The sequence below is a fragment of the Wasmannia auropunctata genome, unplaced genomic scaffold, assembly GCF_000956235.1.
Source record: "Wasmannia auropunctata unplaced genomic scaffold, wasmannia.A_1.0 LD335976.1, whole genome shotgun sequence".
Taxonomy (NCBI): Eukaryota; Metazoa; Arthropoda; class Insecta; order Hymenoptera; family Formicidae; genus Wasmannia; species Wasmannia auropunctata.
Window position 1 is genome coordinate 1,347,826 of NW_012026914.1, and position 17,512 is coordinate 1,365,337.

The following is a 17,512-nucleotide window of genomic DNA, read 5'->3' on the forward strand; positions in this document are numbered from 1 at the left end:
GCGTGATGCTTCTTTCGTTTCTACACTATTTTTCTACTTCTACTTTTACCCTCTTGCTGCGACGTTTCGAAACCCTCCTTGTAGACGTGTTATTGCTCGCATCAGTTGGCTTTAAGGAAGTCTCGGTTTTCGAGTTTACGCCCGATAATGTTTATCAGCGCTAATAATAGACTCCTATTTTCGGTCTGCATCTAAATTATCCGTTATGTTCTATCTACCCTTAGGTTCTATCGCAAGGGAAAAATTTGAGAATAAGCATATGAACAATGATGTGCATTAACTGGATTCAAACTTTCGTAATGTATAATATCACAAGATAATCGCAACCATGGTTTTACGCATTACTATTTGTGCAAAGGGTCAGCTATCGAGAAAGAGAGAAAGAGAGAGAGAGAGAGAGAGAGAGAGAGAGAGAAAAAGAGAAGAAGGAATATAGAGAGAGGTGGAGGGATTCACAGAAAGCCGGCAGAAATAAAGATGAGGGTATAGGTGTCGGGGGATGGACCATTCGCCGTGACCATCCTATGAAGCCGCGTACGCAGTCCAGGGTATAGCAGATGCCTTCCCCTCTCTCCTTTCCACTTTCAGTACGGGGAAGTTTTATTGGAATAAAGGTTATAAGTGGAAGAGCGTGTGAAGAGGAACGTATATATTCCTTTAGTTGCGGCGAGTAGGGAAAAATAATGCGGAGGCGGGCAAAACAAGACGAACAAATGGATTCGGATATTAAGGATCAGCGTGAAACTTACCGAAGCAGGAGCAAGAAAAAACTACTGTGGCTTTCTTTAAGTGATGATAATTTAAGAATTCAAACGTAATCTTATATGTCATTCGTCTTTTCTTAAATTATAATTTTATCCTTGTCGTTTATGTCGATGCATTTATAATAATTTACGTCTCGCGAGTGACAGCAGTCTTGCGAACAGCTGTATAGCGAAATATAAAAATATAAAATCATGCATCATGTAATCTTAATGAAACGCTGTATTTTCCCGGCGACTATCATACACGATCATATAGCGTGCAATGAGTGATTACACGTCGATCGTGAAACACGCAGTTACGTTAAGTAGAGTTAAGTGGCGGTCGCTCGTTGTAGAAAAAAAAATCCGTGAACAAATATCCGAGCGTTGCATTAGCTTTATCTCAGCGTATCCGTGATTCATGTGAGCTGTAAATAACGAGCCCACTTCGAGAGCGTCACTCTCTCCCTCTCTCTCTCTCTCTCTCTCTTTTCCGAGCTCTGGTATGTGCGTATCTAAGTTTGCAAGCGAAACGACGACGCTAGATCGTCTCGCTCGATTCTCGAATATCCCATCCTAACTCCCTGCCGATATCTTCTCCCCTCCTTCTCTGCAGCCTTCCCTCACCGCCCCTTCTCCAGCTTTTCCTTTGCCACCCTGCTGTAAACCCCACCCTTCGAATCCAGCGCGATATCAACGGATTACCTTACCGGAGGTAATAAGGAAGATAGCAATACTGTTAAATCGATACGTCCCACAGACGAGCATCGTCCTGTTCAAGCGATCCCTTTGAAGCGTTGCACGTGCTCGCAAGCGCGATGCGGTGCGGCGCAAGTACGATGCAGTACGGGTACGGCAGGCGGAATAACCGCGCGTAATTTTGAAAAATATTTTGCGCTGGCCCACGCATGCGCGCTCTAGGAGAACCGGATACGTATCCGAGACGCGTCACGCAGAAATAAGATATTATAATCCCGCGGACGATCGTAAATATCGTTGCGGTGACGCGGGCATTACACAAAGTTGTAAAGTCGTAGGACATGTTACACGGAGCCGGCCGCACTCGCGACTCGTTTGGCACGCCGGCTGACGGGGATATTTCCTTTATTTTTAATATTCTTTTTTTATTTCTTTGCCGTCCGGACGTTCATGCCTGCACGTAAATACGTCGCCCGGTCAAATCCGGCGCGATCGCGCCGGCACTAATTAAAGCGTATTGCTCGTAGATCGCGTCACATCTCGTGTACGTATGTATGTCTATGTATATCTCATTTGATGTTGTTAACGCTTTGAAATACACATAATTCGATAAGAAATATCTTACAACTGTTGGAACGAGGAGGCTAATATTTTATATTATTTGTAAGATACTTTTTACAATGCCTATTTGTAGAAGCAAGTAAACTATCGTATATGTGCATTATCTGTAATGAAAAAAATCGAAAAAGATCGATTAAATATTAGAGCACTTAGTTTGGCAAGCTAAAATTAGTAACTATAATTGTTAAATATCTCAGGAGAAATCTGCGTGAGATTCGTTAATTAAGAGATTATAACATCTTATCAGGTTAGCATCATGGTTGTAGAGAGACAGAAAAAAGAAAAAAAAAGATGAGACAGATTAGAAAATGTAGAAAGAAATTATAATTCTATTTTCGGTTTATGTAAACACATTCGAGTTTCAAATAATGTATCGTTTCTCTTTGAGTTATTCTCATTCTTACTCGGTCTGTTACAGAAACATCCTACTCACGGAGACATTTATCTTCACTTGAATGCGACGGCGTTTCTGTAGTATGCCAATTCTGCAGCATTACTTGGTTTCAAGGATTGTCACGTATGTCGAATATGTATATTTCTATGCTACGCTTACAGGCATTATGCTTCATGCTTGTGTCAATCAATGCATTCGCAGATATATGTATTTGCGTGACGCTAGCAGTTATTTAATCTTTTCTTCCTTCTCTACTTCCTTTTGGCGTGCGAATTATGCATAATGCTGATCGCATTGCAGTGATACACTGCGCAACTTGTGTATAATATACAAATATTCGTTCAACGTCCTAGACATCGCTAACGTCACGTATTTATTCCTGCAGGGTAATCCGGGGTGCCGCTGAATTATCAGCGCCACGCGTTTCCAACAGTAAATGCTTTTCATGCTTTCACCGAATGTGTGGATATCGCGACGCGAAGGGACAATTATAATGCGCCCCGGTCATCTCCATTCCGGGTAGCGTACCCTCGATACCTTCTCGCCTTTTTTGCCTCTACTCCGCTGTGAAATGAAACTGCGATGCATGCACACTGCCCGCTCGTCCCTTTCTATCTTTCTCACTCATTCGCCCTCTGCCTCTTTTCTCGCTTGTTCACCTCACGCTTCTCCCTCTTTCCCGGTACTCTCCCTCCCTCCTGCTCAACCGAGCTGAATGCGCTCGCCGTTCCAACCCTCTTCCCTTCCCTCCTTCTCTTTTCCGATGGTTTTTCTTCCTCTCCCTCGCTTGAAGCGCTCGAACCCCACTTCGCTTCCTCCTACCAGCTCTTTCTCATCTGCTACACTGCCATCCCTTCCCCACCTTCTGTTCTCTTACCAACCGGGCCGCACGAGAATACATATTTTACAGGCATTCATGATGGCCGCCGCACATCTGTGCGAACCTGCCTGCTGGGCTGCCTCTAGCTTGCCTCAGGCAGGCTTCGCCCCCTTCGAACCAGAGCGATACCGGATCTGCCCAGGCTAAACCTGTGTTGTCTCCCTTACTCTCTTCGGTTACAATCCCACACCATTTAGAGATGCGTCGTAGGAATAATTAATTTGTTCAGTTTTTATATATTTTACGATTCGATAGGAGCATCGAATTATCATTTCTCACTCGATAATATCACCGATATTCTATAAAGAGAGAGATAAATATCACATAAAAATAAATACGTAGGACGTGCGAAATATTCTCTCTTCTTCATATAGAATAATAAAATTTAGAGCAGTGAGTGCAGTGAATATATATATCCAGATAATTCAAAAGAGTGAGTGCGAAAAGAAGTGAGATATTGGATGATATTCAATAAAACGATTATATCCCAAGTGAAGTTTTGCAGGTAGATTTGTACAGATTTGTAAAATTTATGAGAGTGCTCATAAAAATAAAGCAAAATTTAACAATGCAACAATCTATAAGGAAACATAAAAGCTGTAAATATATTTGTTATTATCAATGATAATAAAATACTTTGTCAATTTTAAAAATAATGTTGATAAGCCAAGGTCAATAAATAAATTAATTATCCCATGGCAATAATGATTTCTTAATAGCAACTTCTTTCGATTGCATAATCATCGAATTGTCACATAAATCTATACACATACATACATACATACACATACATGTGCGCACATGTGCGTATATACAACCGAGCAGTAGAATATAAATTTTGCGACACTAGGCTACGTTTGGATATACCAGTCGACTTCACCGTTGCTGTGTGGAAAAGAGGACAGATCTATATCCGCGCGAAACGCGACCGAAATTGCAGTCGTAATTGCGTAATAATCCCTCTCGTGGTCGTATCACGGCTGGAAGAAAAGCCACGGATAATAAGTAATAACGTGTATGCTTTGTGGGTTAACTGCTCCTTTCCACTGAACGATCCTTTGGCCGGTTTGCTTATGAGTGCGCGGTGGTCATTATTATAATTATCAAACCTGCGTTGATATATATATATCCCATTACCTATTATTCTGACGCGGGGCCCTTACTCCATTACGCTCAGACGGCTTATGTCTTCGAGCTCTACCTCTCGCTCTCCAGTTTTACGATGGTTTACCGTGAGATGCGTGCGAAGTTATTGCCACCGATTTTAGTGTACCTACGTACGCTTATGACTACATCGGCTCCCGAAGGCGCAAACCTCTGGCAGGCTGTGTTAAAACCTCGAGGGAGGATCGAGTTTTCTGTCGGTGGCCTCGCTCTCGTTTCTTTTTTCGCGGGATCCGGACGATTAAGTTCGGATTTTCATGGTGGCGTCCTACAGCCGTGCTTCTTTATGTGGTATCGCTTAACTAGATACCATGGAATTCCTTTGCATATATTAGGATTTCAGTCGCGAGATACAGTGGCGTAGAATCAGAGAAAAGTATAAACTTAATGAGACGAAAGAATTAAAAGAAACATTTATGTTGCCCGGTTTACACGTTCTGGTGGATCTATAATATCACGTGTAGAACACTTTGTTAAAGTTAACACTTCAATAAAATTTGAGTCAATAAGTATATTATTTCACAATATGTTATTAAATTCATATATGTATAAAAATATATATATATATGAAAATATTATACATTACAAGTGTCACACACACCTTTCTAATAATTTCAAAATACTAAAGCAAACTAAAGATTCCTTTTAATTACACCTAGTTTCGAAAGAAAAAAATAAAAATAAAGACGTTTCTTTATATTAAAATTTTTCTAGTATAAATTTGCCATTGGTTAACCATTTAATAATTTTTAATTAATTTAATGTTAAAAAGAGACAGTACAGAATCCATCAAGCTATTTATAATCAAAATCCTCTCTGAAATGTTGATCAATTTTCTTACTTTCTTTTATAAGATATCGTAAAGGAATGTAACAGGTTCTGGGAGGCACGATTGAATATATTGATACTAGGATATTAGAGGCAAATAGCAACCCGATGAGTAAGATGAATGTCATTGGTCTCTAAATTCCCTTAGCATTATTTCGATCCTAAAAATGATTAAAAGTCACAAAAGATTTTTATCTAAAAAAAAAAAAAATGAGAAATGAGAACGAGGCAACTTTAAAGAAGTTTAATTATTTCATCTATAACATTATAATTAAATAAACTGCAGTTTAATACATAAGAATGGTAAACAAGATATTAATTGACTATGATTGAAACGCTTAGCTTCTTCACCTAAATTACTCCTCACAAACATCGTTTATACTGATTTAATGTGTATACGCTATATACATGTATTATATGTGTAACAATGGGAGTCTATAAACGAATGTTTTGGATTGTGCTGTACAGATGGCAGCACCTAACAAGGTATTCTATATGAAGGTCAATATTCAGTTTAAAGCTATGGAACTCGTCCGCGTTTTCGTAGAATAGAGCTTGATCAATATATGTTTGGAAATTTTTCTATATTTTTGATTCACATTACTCTTCCAATCTTTAATTAAATTATTATCTTAAATTTATTATCAAGTTTCTTATTATATAATAAATCTAGCAATAGAATATTCAAACTAACTCTATTTTTAAAAAGCTTGTCTCTTCTCGTATTTCTAAATTTCTTATTTGTTATGTGTTATTTATACACATATGCAATCTCATATTATTCCGTATTAAATGTTACATAATATTTCTTAACATCTATGCAAATCTATTGATAATGCTCGCACCTAAAAATCTGAATCACTGTTCTTTAAATGTTCACAGATTCGTCTTTGGCGTACGCGACCCGTTTCCCTCGATTTATGAACGAACTACTCGTCGAATTAATAATTTTCGCCACCGCGGGGTTTCTGTAGCAAGCTCACGAGGTCGTAACCTTACCTGCACACTAGACAAAGAGTAAGCTGAAGAGACGCCCGCGGGCGCGAATGAGAGACGGAGAAAGAAGAAAAGTGAGACGAAACCGCAGGGGCAGCTCGCAATACGTTCGTACCCCTTCTATCTGTCTCTCTTTCACGTAACAGAGCGTTGCCCAATAAAAACGTCACGAATTCAGGGGCGAAGAGTTTCTGAGTGAACACCGTCTGGTGGCGCCAGGTTACACCACGTTCCCGATCCACGGGGACTACGGGGAGTTGCGTAAAGCTCACTCGCTGTCACACGCAAAGAGTCAGCGAGTGGTGGGGAGACTATGGAGCGAGACGATATCGCGCACACACAGAGACGCGGCGAAATCAAATCGGCGCTAGCGCGCTTCGCAGGAAGGGCGAGAAAGCGGTAGGACTAAGCGTCGCGAAAAACAGAGAGGATATCATGAGAAGATAGTCAAAGGGAAAGGGATAGAGACAAAGAAAGGGAAAGAGAAACATACGAGAGAAAGAGGGAGAAAGAGAGGAGAGAAAGAGAGATGAATAGAGACCCCGCAGGGTGGATGAAGAAAGCGTAAAAAATAAACGGAGTAAGTGAGAAGGTAACAGAGAGAAGGTGACAGAGAAGGGTTGATCGATTCAGATAAGAATGAAAAAGATGGAACAATCCCGAGAGAAGCAGAAGGTGACGGAGGAAACAGAGACAATGAACATGAAAGGGAGACAGATGCAGAGAAAGCGAGAAATGAATAGGGTACGCGTGAAAGAGAAAGAGAAGTTGCTCCGGAGCGATGGAAAGGACAAAGAGCGAAAGCTTGGCAAGAGGGAGGAAGGTAGAGCTAGAAAGGGGAAGAGAGAGAGAAGCGAGAGGGGTTGGTCGACCCTGCGCGTTATCAAGAGCCGCCCCTCCCGGTTGCCCCTATATCCACCCCGACTTTATATACCCCCCCGTGCATCCAAAGAGTACATGCATTCGTGTGTGCGGTGGTGAAAACCCACACAACATTGACGTGGCTCGTCCCTAGACGTAGCCGGGCGCAGAGCGACGCCGCATGGCGTCGGCGTCGCGAGGTCGTCCCGGCGCTAACTCTCTAACGATGGCATCGTCGGCCAACCGCCGCCAGAGGAAGCCGCTTCTTCGTGGCTCGTAACACGTACCTGGACGACCGGGACGCCTGGACGGATCGGAGCACCCGAAGGACCGGGCACGAAGAGACGGAGAGACCCGATACCCGCGAGTGACGTGCAACGCCGAAGCGCCGCGACGCCGACAGTCGTCCGCGAGACGCGTCACGGTCGTCTCACGGGAGACCGGGGGACGTTTGTACCATCTGCATCATCCACCAGTTGGCGTCTGACGTATGAACGACACACGTCTCTCTAATCATCCCGTCTCTTATCTTCCAGCCTCGACTTTTTTCATTTTTTTTTTTATTTCCCGACTGTGCGCATTCTTTCCCATTCTATCCGTTCCTCGTTCTCTACGCCTCCCCCATTTTCGTCTCGTCTCGACTCGCCCATTCTCAAGTCCATCTCTCTTTCTCCTCGATTGCGTCGAGCGCTCTGTCCTTCGCATCGAGTCACGACTCAGCGAATCGGCGAACGAAACGGAGACGGAGCGCATCCACCGTGAACGTCACTCGTAGCATGTAGACCGAACGGAGCTGTCATTCGTACGTCGCGAAGACGGGATCGGAGTGCCTTCTGTGATTGATAATCCTTGAACGTCCCTTCGGACTCCTCAGTGTGCGGTGCTTGACATAATATATCAGAAAAGGATTCTCTACGTCAGATTTCACGTATCGGTTGATTTCAGTTGGCGATGCTCGAACAGGGGATCTACGTGATGACGATATCTTAAAAATTAACCTGACCGGATAGATAGATAGGGAGATTCAGAGAAAGGACGGAGAAACGTAATGAATAATAACACCAGGTCAGTATACTTTCGAATTTCATGTTCCGTAATTTAAAAATATTTCCAGATGTATCATGACGATCGTGCATAAATGTATGCTAACGATGCATGCTTATCGAGTAGACGAATATTGATCGATTGTTACGCGAGCTGCCTTACATTTCGGTGGAAGATTTCCGCAATAGCCCGAACAGCAGGCAACCAGTCTGACACCTCGGCACGCTGGGCTTCCAAACTCCACGGGCTTTCGAGAATGGTTTCGTCACGGGTCGTAAGATGATGTGATTGTTTTATGACCGAGTCGTCATCGTTCTCTTCTTTTTTTTTTCTTTTTGCGTGGGATCCTTTCCAGAAAACGTTAAATAAATTTTCGATCTATCGTTCCCGCGGAACTCTGAGACAAAACTCTAGAATATTCGATCTTGCCATCCAATACCCCTTAATAACTCGAGTGTTATTTATATGTATCCGTAGGCGAAAATTCGAGACGGGGCCACGAAAAACAAAAAGCGTGTGGACTTCTACCATCGAGCAATTATTTCAAGACAATTATTTCAACAAGACCACTTGCGTCCTGCGACGAGTCGACAATATTTAATAAGCGTCTTGTCTCATTACCTAACTTGAATCAAGCCTTGTCCGTAATCGGGGAAATGTTTACGGTGAGAAAAATGCGTGATCACGGATATTGTTACATTTTTTTTTTCATGTAACTTAATTAAAAACTAACCAAAGATTATTTTACCTGGATTAGAAATGGAAGATATTAATGATCGAAGTCGTCCGTCGCTTCATGCCAGCGATTCCAGAAGATATAATGTTAGTCTACGCGATGCCAGACTGCCGCCGATCTTATCAGACTCTTCATCCTTGCCAGGGGGCAGCCACCGACGAGGCGTTATCCGATGAGGAATGTGAAACCCCCTGTACGTATACTGAATGTATCCTGAGTGTATTCCTGTCCGGTATACCTTCAGTATACGTAACAGGAGGCTACACCGAACAACGTTGGATTTCTTCATTGGCGCAGTTCTTCAATTATCAATAATCTTCGTGCTATAAAACATAGAACCTTAAGAAGATAGAGAGAATAATAAAAATAGGAGAGCACTTAGAATAATAAGATATTTCATTTACCTAAAATGTCGTAAATTATACCTTGAATCTAATTAATTGTTTATTTTTAATATTCTCAATGTAAATTTTGCTACAGATATATGTTTATATGTTAATAAATTTTACTATAGACATGTTTGTATGTTAATAAATTTTAATATAGATATATTTATATGTTAACGTCAATTTATTAATTGTATAAACTGTATCAATAAAAGAATTATGCATACATTTATATAGTTATAATATTAACATATTTAGCATATTAATGTACTAATTTTTTTAATCTTTATATTAAATTAATTAATTTTTATATTAAATCATCATATATCTGTAATATATAAGCGTGATGTATGTGAATCCTCTTAAGACGAAAAAATTTCAATTATTTTTCAATAAAATAAATAACATGTTTTCTTGAAAACAAATTTATACTGTATAGATTTTACTAATAATTTAACTAATTTGTAAAATAGCATTTGTTTTATACCACATTTACATACAAAAGTTAAATTTTCTTTTATACAACAAGTGCTAATATTTTTATCCCATATTTTTATCCCTCTGCAACAATATTATATATTTAATAAAATTAAAATAATTATGTGCGTTAAAAATCGTACTTTATAAATGAACAACGTAATATCTCAAATAAAGCAGTAATGAATTTACTGATATATTTTTTTTAAGTACCTTATTCATAAATTAAATGTACATCTAAGTATATTGCGTACACGATAATTAAATATATCTTTAGAAATCACAATGAGGAATCATAATGAGTAAATATATGTACATTATATACATAATAATGTATCTTTGAAAAATCACAATCGCAATATGTATACCTTCCATAAATAGGAAAAAAGAAAGATGCATGTAAATTATACATATATAATTTATAAAAAAATTAAAGAATTAACATTTACAAAGAAATATTAAGTAAATATTATCAACTGCTTTTACAAATACTTAAAATGTATATTTCTAAACGGATTTCCACTTTAATTTAAATTAAATAATGTTTTGAAATATTATTTTATTGCGCTCTACTATAATATTTGCTTAAAATGTAAAATCTATCTTAAATGAAATACAATTAGATTTTCAATATTAATTAGAATTAAAATAATCAATGTTAGATGCTTTTTATAATTAGATCTGAGAAAAACTATAGAAATATCTTATTAATTTAAATAAGAATTCAAAAAACCTCAAAATACATGCAATTCTACGTAATCTTTGTTGTAAATTGAAATATATTTTTTGCTTGATTAATAATTCTGATTCTCTTAAATAATAGCTAAATAAAAAGAATTATTAAAAATTTTTAATAATTATTTTTGTTTACACTTAATAAATTTTGTTCTGTTCCTATTTTAGATATAATTTTATAATAATTAATAATATTCTGTAATATTAAATAATTTATATACAAAGAAAACAGATACATATTATTTATTCATCTGAAAAGTTCAGAACATTTTATGCTTTAAAAGGCATAAAATTAACTTTGTCACAAGCGTACAAAATTTACTAATAAATCATCGAGATAAATAAGAAATATATTGTTCCATTCAAGGATTCAACGATGACACTTTTAGACTTTTTCTTCGAATTTTATTGTACGAGATTATATTTGACAGACTTTCCCTTTTTTTAGAGCGATCATAAAAAGGGTTAAAAGGAAAAGAATTTAGAGCGGTATTTCCGCCGGTTGAAGTGTTTGCAATTGGTAAAAGGGTTAGGGAAAGCAACCAAACGCAATAAAGTAGAAGGAATTAGAAAGCTAGGAAAAGGTTGTCTAACAAACTGTGAAGTCGAAATTTCACCTTTTTAGAGAACAGGTCAAAATCAGTTCAGTTTATATCAGTTAACGAACGAGTGCACATATCTGCAAGCATAAGGACTTTCAAAGCAAGATGCTGTTGGCGAAGATTCATAGCAGAAGATAAGTTAATCATTTTATTGCATTTATTTAAACTTATAAATCCCTTTGTTGATAATTGATTTCTCAAATTAAAAAATCATTTTAATCTTCATTCTTTTATTGCAAAACATTTTTAAAAATTTTTCTGAATAAATTATTCAATGTAATTAATAGTAATAGGAGAGAATACAGAAAATATACAGATGTTTTAAGAAATAACTCAAATAGCACTTGTGTCCAAAATCGAGACATAAGATGTCTTGAAGACATTATTAAGATGTCTTACGTCTCAATTTTATACAACACATGTGTGCCGTATGTATGAGAATCTTTTCAATTCCAAAATATGTTTCATGTAAAATTATTCATGCAATATTAATATTTTCTGTATATTTCAATAATTAAGATTAAGAAAGATTAATTTAACTTTTGCTTTGTCGAAAATATTAATCTAATAGATATTTATATAGGAATTAAATATGTTCATTTAAACACATTATATATGTTTCATAAAGTATAGTTCTTAATATTCCAGTATTTTCTATTTTCTTTTAAGACAAATAATTCCTTACTAAAATGCGTATAACGGAAATAATCTAAAATTTTCTATTTATAATAACATTATCTTAAAACAAATTAAATAAAATCTTTATTATGTCAAAATGATTACCGATATTATCGGGAAATTTTGATTGCAAGAAATGTGAAATAATCTTCAAGTCTATTCCATAAAATAACGAAATAAAAACTGCTGTTTATTCAAATAATCATTACGAGACCAAATCGCGCAAAATCTCTAAAAAATGCGAAATATGCAAATGGACGAGAAAAATAACTCAAACTTCCTCTTCGTACGAATGAAGTATTGTGCCATCATCCGCAAATGCGACGCTTTTCCATCGCAGACGTAGCGATATCTAGAACATCGAACTGGCGAAATAAATTCCACGTGGCCCCACAGCAAGGAACGCAAAGGGTCGCATAGCCGGAGGATGACTCTGAACATGTCCGACAAACATGAGGAATAATAAAAAATAAACCTAACTTTACTCATGGCGGAAAGACCGACGGTGCAAGATAGACGGAATCCGCGGGACGCAGGAGAAGAAGAGCGAAAGGTAAGGACAGGAAACAAAATTCAGAAGGAGACGGAAGACGGGGAAAAGGACGTCAGTTTAGAGCGAGGAAAACAGAGGAGGATAGAGAGATGCGCCATTGGGAGTGTCGGATAAAGAGAGCATCAAGGGAAGGAGATGGAATGAGAGACACCGGCGTTGGAGTAAGACGGAAATGGAGATGCTCTCGCTCTCTCTCCCTCTTCTCGCGGCCAATGAGTCGCCGTCGTTTTGATGGCCCAACCCTCGGAGCAACATGGCCGCCAAGTGCAAAAGGGAGCTTAAGTAAGGGTTAGGTTGGGCTAGGTTCGTCCTTTCTGGACCCGTTGCTTTTGTGAGAGAGCTGCGCGCGGCATGGAGTGGGGTGGAACGTTGTCAGCCATCATGGGATAGGAAATGCAACGCTCCGTATCTCCATGGTTCTGGCAACTTTTGAAATAATGGAAACGTAATCCGCGACTTCTGCGTCTAAATAGTCGAGATGGTCGTCGCTATTCGCCGGTATTCGCAACGGGTATCGTTTTAATTGCGTCGTGTTCGGGCGGAGAATTTCCAATATCAACAGCAAGTGCAACGTGAATTAAATTAATTCCGAAGGAGTTATCATATCTATAGATCCTTGCAATATATTTTATTGCAAATTACAGAAATACAGATCGCTATCATAAAATTCATCAGACAACTTTCTGTCACGATTCTGCTGCGAGTGAAAAACGGGATTAGTTTATCGCGGATTTTATTTTGAAGAAAACAGAGCGATTTGCCGGAGCTCGATCCAGTTGAATCGTACGGAGAAAAAGGCAAACCGGTTGCTGACTTCACTGGTTGCTACCAAAAGCGGGTCCGCTAATTTAACATTTTTCACATCACTTGAATATATTGAATGATCAATACCTAACTGGCTTCTAATCCGTAAGTTTCTGTGTGTGTCAATATTAACGCAGCATTAGATACCGTATAGATAATTACGAGATATTTTACGAAAATGCAAGATAACGTAATACGTTAAGAATCAATCGACTACATGTTTATCGTCTACTTTAATTAAAAAACACGGAATATACGCTATCACTTCGGTTCTCAAGGAGACGTTTGCATGTATTCTTCTGAAATAATTTAAAATATCTGAATTTATAAATATTCAAGCATATATTAACGGATTAAAATAGCAGTTTAAGTTAATGTATTTGATTCTTTAGATAAAGTTTTATGATGTTTAATGCATTTTATTGCATCAATATGTTACATTTACAATTAGATTATCGAAAATGTCATATTATTTAAACTATTTCTAATGTATATACTTACACTAATTTCAATGTTATTATACGAATAGAATTTTGAAAGCATTGGACATCAGATTCGTTAATATTTATATTTTTAAAATTTTTTAAAATATATAACATATTTGAAAAATTTAATTACAAGATTATAAAATGCATTAAATACCATAAAAATTTGATTTCAAAAAAATCTTTCTCTATATTTAATGATTTTAATGATATTTTTAAAAAATAACACATTTAACTTTGATCGACAGCAACTAGCATTTTAGTCTTCTAGTGAATTAGAAAACTAATAGCCAAAAAATATAAATTTATATTTTTTTTCTGCTAATTTTCTTTAAAAAATTTATAGAATTATATCTTTCTTAACTGCCATTTTCTAGTTCGCTAGAAGACTATCACGTTAGTCGTATCGTGTAAATCAGCCTTAACAAATCATTTAAAAAACGCATCTTTTGAATTATTCCACAATATATTTAAAGTTTATCAAAATCGCAGGTGAACACTTGTAAATGTTTCCTCGTTAGGTCGTAAAATCGAAAACGATGAACGTATGACAATTATACAAAATGAGATACGTGGCGACATGCACATCGTGTGGGCAGTAAAGCGTCTTAAAATGCCTTAAAACATCGTGTCTCGTGCAGTGGAATTGCAAAAGTTCATGAGTGGAGAAGCGCGAAGGCTATGGCTTAACGGCATCAATTAATTCGATATAAAATAGAGGCGCAATTTTCTTGCCCGTCGTCTTACGATATTAAACCTTGAATTCTGGTTAGCGAATGCTGGTTGCACTTAATTAATTTCTTGCCCGTCTCAGGTATGGTTGACTTACGGCGAATATGTCATTAATCTCCGCAAATATATACATGTTTGCGCATGCACCAAAAACCTGAGATCATTCGTTAAATTTTCATGGAAATCTTATATTGCATAATATAAAATTTACATAATAAACATTTTGATAAATATTTTTTGTCAACAGATTAGCTGTATAATGATGCATAAAATATTAAATTCGATTTAATGTTTTATATTAGAGCATGGGAAACGCAGTCCGATCAAATCGCGCTTTGAAGGGTACATTTTTTTATGAGATTGAACAAAATCGTCTTAATATCATCGTGCCCGCGAATTCGCATTACAAGCTCTTGCCCATTAATGTATGCGTATGTATGATCCTATCGATATACGCGCCAGGGCGTCGTGATGGGAATTTCTTTTTTGTCTGAAAAGCAGAAGGCGAGGAAGATACGCAGAGCGCAAAAGAGAAAGGAGATAAGAAGAGTGTCGGCTGGAATACGAATGGCCATCGACGGTATCGGTTACTATAAATTGCGGAGAAAATCGTACCTATCCGCCGTAAAGGGTGAAGTAAAATAACGAATTAACGGCGCAGGGTGTGTCGCGGGTGTGCAAAGTGCCGCGTTCCTGGTGTGTGCGTTTCCGAAACTGCAAACATCGCGGCCGCCGCCACCGACGCGAGATCTGGCTGTCCGAACGTGAATGTGAATTTATAATGGCGTTGTACCTCTTAGAAAAGTTATAAATTACGTCTCTCGCGACTAATAGAATGATGCCGAAGGAATAACGGGGGTGAAATGCGAAAGAGGGTGAGTTTGTGAAAATGCATGCACGTAAGGAAAGGAAAGTTTGCATTGTCTTTAAATTAAGGATGAAACATGCGGAGAATAATATATATTAAGGATAAAACCTAATTTCAAGTCTTATAATTTGAAGGAAAATTTCATCAATCATGAACACGTCGGTTTACATCAATCAAAAAGTTTTGCAAACATTTGATTAATTGAAATCAGATTTAATAACAAAATAATTTGATATTTTTAATGTAAAATATAATATCTGAATGTCAAATTTAATTTAAATGGCTCAATTCACCTGACTGAATATAATTAATATTTTTAGTCGCAGTAAATATGGTAGTATTAAAGAGCAAAAATGTATTATATTGACTTTGTAGAAAAAATCTTTTAATTTTGAGCAATAGTCTGTATCATTTTACTTGAATATTTCGATAAAATAGAGGTAACATAACACTCTAAATATAATTTTAAAATCTCCTCTCTATAATCTACGTACAAATTGAGTTTATCTTCTCTTTACTCTCGACTGCTGCCAATCTTCAGTTATTCATCATACGATTTATACTAGTTTCAAGATTTATTGGCACTAATTAAGTATAATTTTAAGTTCTATAATGTTTTACGATATTCGAGTTTGACACGCATCGCTCGAAGATAAAATTTATTAGCAGTACTCTTTGACCGACAAAAATGAGCAACGAGACTCGTAATATTATTTTCCATCAATATGTGCCCTGATACGATGAACAACAAGAACTCCTTAAAGGCAATGCATAATCGCAACGTCTATATTTTACGTTTTCCTATGGTTACAGTCAGCGTAAAGTACAGCTAAGAGGATACTCGCAATTAAAGCTATAATAAAACACGTGCGGCTTCGCGTTCAGCGGTTCTTCATCATCGCCGTTCTAGAAAGTCTCGGCAACGCCGAGAAAATTGCTAGGATACTTGGCCGCTGGCCGTTACGGTCTCTTGCGGATGCAAGCCACTTCTTTGATACATTGTCATTTTTATCTCAATATAATCGTCTCCGTGAATCATTTACAGCGCGCTGCCCGTTGCGCCATTTTATATGCATGCCAGTTCAAATTACTCGGCTGTAAAAACTACTTTTTTCAAATTCAAATTACGTTCGCGTGAAATAAGACGAGCGTAACGCCGCTCAAAGAACGTCCGCTACCTCGAATTATGATGAATTTCTCGTAACCTATTTCTCTACCGTACCGTTGTTTTCCTAATCACGTTACCGGAAAATCCGCGCAATTACGTACAATCATCTCATGCACATTGTGTATCTGCAACGTTCTAAACTTACCGGTATTCGGACGATCTTGACGGCTTAGCATGCCAGTAATCTGTAATTAGAAACAAGACAAGAATAATAATTAATTAAAATTTTCTATCTTCTGGTAACGATGCGCGGGGTATAAAATGCTTAAAGTATGTATATAAGTAATACACCTGTTTTTGTAGCATGTGTATTTTTCAACTGCACGGATTAATCTATGAAATATCTCATATTGGAGCACACGCAGGGGGTAAAAAGATAGCCTGGGCTGGTGAAAGCAGCCTCACAGATCACTGATGTGGCGCTTGACTTTTCGCTAAAAAAAAGGGTTAGGAGAAAGTTCCTTATTTACTGCGCTGTAAAAACGCCAGTGAAAGGGTTCTTTTTTTTCGGGGCCAGGTCTTTCTATCAGACCTTTTACCATCGCCGTCGGCGTACCGCGATTTCTCCGACAGTGATGCGCGATAATCTCCTCGTGAGCAACTAAACTTGAACTTTCACGGCGTGAAAGATGCATTAGCAATTATTTTATCAAACAGTGAAATATAGTTAAGTGACAAAAAAGGATATCTTGTGACATAAAATTTTTTCGCGAAGAAACTTTTCCGATGTTACATACCAAGAATTCGTCTTTGCTCGGTAAAATTGCTAATTGGTCGTTGTCGTTACATTCGCCGCTGTAAATACTGAAGTAGTTCGGCGATGACACGCGTGCGGTGTACAATAGAAGGTTCAATTAAGAGATTGTGTGTCAATGGAAGACAACTGCGTGAAGGCTGGAGACATTTAAGTGTAATCATCTGTATCACTTTATCGCTATTATACATCTCGGTTCGTATTTGTACTTTACGGGCGGAACCCTCAATCGCGATTTTACTATCATGAACTGAACCTTTCTCGCGCGAATGATTTATATGTTCGTCGATGTGTTCACCTCGCT

The 17,512-nt window shown here is 37.6% G+C and overlaps 1 protein-coding gene across 7 annotated transcripts in view; it reads right to left on the reverse strand.

Moving 5' to 3' along the window:
• The window catches only part of LOC105454750, a 255,227-nt gene that overhangs the window by 135,364 nt on the left and 102,351 nt on the right, over positions 1-17,512 (reverse strand). For 2 of the 7 annotated variants that reach the window (XM_011697612.1, XM_011697613.1), the window contains exon 4: positions 16,600-16,639. In XM_011697612.1, the coding sequence (XP_011695914.1) occupies positions 16,600-16,639 (40 nt within the window). Of the gene's footprint in view, positions 1-8,256; positions 9,290-16,588; positions 16,640-17,512 lie in introns of those variants that run through there. The other 5 variants (XR_975044.1, XR_975045.1, XM_011697614.1 and 2 more) reach the window with 5 other exon arrangements.